At 44.3% G+C, this 5,692-nt stretch overlaps 1 protein-coding gene across 1 annotated transcript; it reads left to right on the top strand.

Moving 5' to 3' along the window:
• The first annotated feature begins 882 nt into the window (after positions 1 to 882).
• On the top strand, positions 883 to 5,471 carry LOC131217020 (phospholipase D alpha 1-like). Its single transcript, XM_058211702.1, has 2 exons — positions 883 to 2,716; positions 4,703 to 5,471. The coding sequence occupies exons 1-2, from the start codon at positions 1,459 to 1,461 to the stop codon at positions 5,152 to 5,154; spliced, it is 1,710 nt and encodes a 569-aa protein (XP_058067685.1). The 5' UTR covers positions 883 to 1,458; the 3' UTR covers positions 5,155 to 5,471.
• The last annotated feature ends 221 nt before the right edge of the window (positions 5,472 to 5,692 follow it).

The following is a 5,692-nucleotide window of genomic DNA, read 5'->3' as shown; positions in this document are numbered from 1 at the left end:
TGCCTGACCCATACTTGGAACTTCTGCCTGTGTTCAGCTAATAGAGTCTTTCTTCTTCATCCTCGTTGTAATTTATATTTCTTCACGAGTTTGTTGTGCTGGGAACCGTATAAGTATGAAAAAACAAATTAAGCAAAGTATTACCAATCACACAAAATTGCCTATTTGAACAAGCATCTAATTTACCCTACAAGCCCAAGCTATGCCCTTAAAATCTTTAAAAACAAATTAAAAAGCTTAGAACTCATCTTTTATTTTATTCCCAAATTTCTATTCCATCCAATAAAATATAATATGATATAGTATCACAATTGGAATAGAAAACAAATCCAAAACTCACATAATTCTATGTGTGCGCTCGATGCCGATGGCATCAATGATCTGTTAATATCATCAAACACCTTCGATGACATCGAATAAAATACCAAAACATTCTAGTAACAAAATATTGATTTTTCGAATTTTTCCGATGGCACGGGCATCTACTCGACATCCACTCAATGGCATCAACCGTACCTGTTCTTTAAAGATTATAGATAACAACAACATGTTGTCGTAGTTTGTTCTTTTAGAAGGCTGCATTCGAAATACAAGCCAATCGCAGTCTACATTCAACAAATTGCCATTTCCAATTAATCAAACAGAGCCGAATTCCAACTTGAATTTGGGTTTTGTCTGAAACCTGTGGAACCTCATTCTACATTGAGCAGAACGGAGAAATTCATTCAGACCAGCTCGAAAATAGCAAATGAACACAATAACCACCCCATGAGTATCAGTTTCAAACATGGCCTAATCCTCCCAACTGATTCTGATCAGGTTCTCGAGGACGTAGAGGAGGAGCTACACCTCAACATATTCCCCCACACCAAGCTCTATGCAACAATCGACATCGGAACTGCTCGAGTAGCAAGAACACGACAAATCGAATTCCATCCCAAAAACCCAATATGGAATGACAGTTTCCACATCTATTGCGCCCATACTTCATCAGAAGTCACAATCTCAATTAAAGATCAGTTCCCCGTAAGTGCTAATGTCATCGGCCGGGCCAAGATCCCAATCGCCCAAATCCTCACGGCTCACCCCATCGAAGGCTGGTTCGATCTCTTCAACAAAAAAGGGCAAAAACTCAAGAAAGCCCAAGTCCATATCCGTCTCCAATTCTTCGATGTGAGATCTGATCCATGCTGGAATTCAGGCATCAAAAGCCAGTTTTTCTCTGGAATTCCCATTTCTTACTTCCCTCAAAGAACAGGATGCAATGTCACTCTTTATCAGAACTCCCATCTATCAAATGATTTTTGCCCGAAAATCCATCTTTCAAATGATGAATTCTACCATCCTCCCAGGCTATGGGAAGATCTTTATAATGCAATCGTCGAAGCGAAGCATTTCATCTATGTGGCTGGCTGGTCTGTCAATGTAAATATCACTCTCATTCGCGATCCTGACCGTATGATCCAAGGAGCCGATAATGTAACGATTGGAGAGCTTCTGAAGAGAAAAGCAGATCAGGGTCTAACAGTTCTAGTCATGGTTTGGCAAGACCGGACTTCGATTTCTCTGCTCGGAAATGCAGGCCTGATGAAGACCCACGACGAGGAAACACGGAAATTCTTCCAGAACACAAAGGTGAAGTGCTTCGTCTGTCCTCGGAATCCCGACTCATCTCTCACCGCCGTTCAACGGATCGAGATTGGGGCAGAATTCACCCATCATCAGAAAACAATCACGCTCGATGGCCCACTTGCCGGAAACAGCTCTTCTAGCCGTCAGATCATCAGTTTCATCGGCGGGACTGATCTCACCGACGGTAGATACGATAATGAAAAACACCCAATTTTTAGAAATCTCAATACAGTCTATCTCAACGATTTTCAACAGAAAAACTTCCCACATGCCGATCTACGACATGGTGGCCCAAGAGAGCCATGGCACGATGCACATTCCAAGCTCGAAGGCTCTGCTGCTTGGGATGTCCTCTCAAATTTCGAACAGAGATGGATAAAACAAGCTCCCAAAGGATTTTCAGACCATTTATTAAAAATCCGTGAAGACCCAAAAACCTTCTCGATCCCATCAATCTCTGACTGTAAAGATTCTTGGAATGTGCAAGTTTTCCGATCGATCGACGACGCTTCGGTTGTGGGTTTTCCTTCCGACCCGTCGGAAGCAGCTAAAATGGGATTGATGAGTGGAAAAGATGTGACGATCGATCAAAGCATTCATGTGGGGTACATCGAAGCAATTCGAAGAGCGAAGAGATTCATCTACATTGAAAATCAGTACTTCTTTGGGAGCTGTCATGCATGGAGCGGAGATCAGGACTGTGGGTGTTTGAATTTAGTTCCGATCGAGATTGCAGTTAAGATCGCGAGTAAGATTAGAGAAGGAGAGAGGTTTGCTGTTTATGTTGTGACGCCGATGTGGCCGGAAGGAGAGCCGGAGGGCGACACGGTGCAGGCGATCTTGCATTGGAATCGGCGGACGATGGAGATGATGTATGGGATTATTGCAGATGCAATTCAAGATGTGGGGTTGAGAGGGAAGGTTTATCCAAGCGATTATTTGAATTTCTTCTGTCTTGGGAATCGAGAATTGGCCCGCGAAGGAGAGTATGTTGCTCCGGAGAGGCCGGAGATGGGGACGGATTATTGGAGGGCTCAGATTAACCGGCGATTTCTGATCTATGTCCATGCAAAGCTCATGATCGGTACGTAAACAAGAACTTCAGTAATTGAGATTTTTACTGCCATGTGCATCTTATTATAATGTGGACCGTTGATTTGGGTGGGCCATGTTCTGATCAGTGGCCTGGAAAGGGAAGAATAAAAGTCCAAAAATCAGCAGGGATCCATATTCAACTGGGAAACTGCTTGATTGGATTTTAAGAGTTGATCACTTGGGCCACTATCAATCACATGGTGGCCCACCTGAGCAACTGTGCTAATCACCACATGTCTGGCCAATACCTGTACGTCCATATTGCATTGATAGGATGTTAGTGGTTGCGATGGTCTTGAGGGTACATAGATCAAGCATTCAATGGTCAATCAACCATGTACAATCTGTGCAATTTAAAAATGAACGGCTCAGATTGGAGATTGAACTCATCATGGGCAACCCATGAATGACATGCTGATAAATGTACTTGATGAGGTGATGGCACACGTGCCAACAAAGTACACATGTGTAAGATCCAGGCCATTACATCGAGTGCTTGAATGGACTAGACTAAAATTCAGGGTGGCCCACTTAACATTCCGGCCATACATGTACGTTGAACGTTGATTGCTGGTGCTGGTATTTTTTGCTCTCTATTTTCTCACACAAGTGTGGCCTGCCTGATGAGTGGAGGTTTGGGCTTACTTCATGTGGGCTTGGAATGCAGGCCCATGGACTGGGTTGATATGGGCTTGAGTTGTGTAAGGCCCACATGACATATTTAGTTTTGTGGGGCTGGTCGCTAGAGCTGGGCACAAGATGACTTGACTCGGCAAACTCGACTCGTCCGGTTTATTCAGATCCGACTTGTTCAGAACCAAGTGGATGAGTCGATCCGAATTGAGTTGACTTCGTGCAATTTGAACTCAAACCGAGTTGATTTCGAGTCACCTAGTAACTTGAGTCGACTTGAACCAAAATCCAACTTGGTACTAACTCGACTTGATCTGAAACTTTGACTCGTACATATATATTAAAAAAATACTCGATCTATGTTCAGTATTTGAAATGGCATGTAGCTGATGGAGAGGCCGCAATTCTAGCGAGTGAATCTAGGCTACAATGATGATTTCAGCCCGTGAATACTTGTTGCTCCTGACTTGACTTGTGCTGACTTGACCCGTCTTGGTACTTGTGATCGGGTCGGATTCTATCTAGATTAGTTTGGGCCAAACCTAGACTTGGATTGGCCGGGCATGCTAGAGTCGGTACCAAATTGGTTCGAGTTTAGGTTAGGGTTGTTTCAAAACTGGATCGAGTCGGGTCAGCCTTAACTCAGTTTGACTTTTCCACGCCCAGATCTATTGGTTACTCTGCCCACAGCATGGATGGTGCATGGCCCAATCGCTCGTCCAGACTCTAGAGTTAATGGACCCTCAGATCCTTAATTTATAGTTGGGCCGGGCCTCAACAAGCCGTGGTAATCCTATATGCTTCCTTGTATGGGGAATGATCACATACTTTCGGATGTATACATTTGAATGTGGGACCCACAGTAATGTATGAATACCATCAGACCCGTCCATTAGATGCTCCACCCAATGTTAGGTCCAGATCCCAAAATCCAGCCTGCTCAATGACTCAAGTGGGTCACACTAAAGGAAATATGGAATGCAGGGTCAACCAAGTTGTCTATTTGTCATCCAACACAGCTATTATGTGTACCCCACTAGGATGAAGGGACACCAGAACTCCAACCACTCCATAAAGAAGTGAACATACAGATTTTCACCATGATTGTACATTGCTCCCTGTGGTGTGTCCCACCTGAATTCGAGATCAGGATAATTCTTGAGATTTACAATGAAAATGAGAGCCACACCACACAAACGATTTAGATTCCAGATGAACATAAAGGGTGGGCCCACACAGCTTGAAAATGTCATACACATGCGATAACCCCACCGAGTGTTCTATCTCAGATTATTTGAAATTCCTACCTAATTATCTTCTCTAATGGATTTTATTTCCCCAGTGGACGACGAGTACGTGATTATTGGGTCAGCGAACTTAAACCAGCGATCGCTCGATGGAGGTAGGGACACAGAGATCGCGCACGGTTCATACCAGCCCTGGCACACCAACGAAGCCGAAGGGCGGGCCCGCGGCCTTGTTTACGGCTACCGGATGTCATTGTGGTACGAGCATTTCATGAGCCACCACCCACACCTAATGCACATCTTTAGTGAGCCAGAGTCAGTCAAATGTGTGAAGATGGTGAAGAAAATTGCAGAGAGTTTGTGGGAGAAGTATGTAGCAGATGAGGTGGTAGATCTTCCTGGCCATCTTCTACCGTTCCCGGGGTGGGCGTGGGCCATGGAAGACGGTTCGCTATCGGAGCTTCCTGAAGATGGGCTTTTTCCAGACACCATGGCTAGTGTGAAAGGGAAGAGATCAGATGTCCTCCCCCCTATTCTCACTACCTAACTGTTATTTTAGTTACTTTTTCGCGGGTGAGGGTGTTCTTGTCATTATGAAATAAAAGGCAGTTATAGTTTGTTACAAGTTAGTATTGTTAGAGGAATAGTAAAAATGGTTGAGGGTATTTTGGGAATTCAAAAACTTTGTCTAGTGAACACCTCCCCACATTGGCCCCACCATCCAACCTGGCAAGTATGGGTGGGCCTGTATGCGTGGAGGACTTGGAACAAAAATAGGGATGATGAAGTCATCTGGTGGGCCAGGGGAGCTCGAGGAATGTGTGTTTAAAAAGGTTGTGAATGGTCCAACGGTCCATATTCAATGTATACATGTTGCACGTGTGATGAGTGGACCCACTTGACCTGCTGGCTGCTCGCGTGTGATGTACCATGTGTGAGACAAATTCTCTAGTTGGACTGTGTTTGTGTTGTGTGTATTGTTGGAATTGCAAACCAAAGCCCAACAATTAATTGTGACTGTTCATCTTCCAAAGCACAGCGACACTTCGCATGGAGATGCTTTTGGAAGATGAAAAGGTTGTGTA

Source organism: Magnolia sinica, chromosome 10 (genome assembly GCF_029962835.1).
Source record: "Magnolia sinica isolate HGM2019 chromosome 10, MsV1, whole genome shotgun sequence".
In the NCBI taxonomy this organism is placed as follows: Eukaryota; Viridiplantae; Streptophyta; class Magnoliopsida; order Magnoliales; family Magnoliaceae; genus Magnolia; species Magnolia sinica.
The sequence above is the reverse complement of the archived record's forward strand: the minus strand, read 5'-3'. Positions and strand labels throughout refer to the sequence as shown.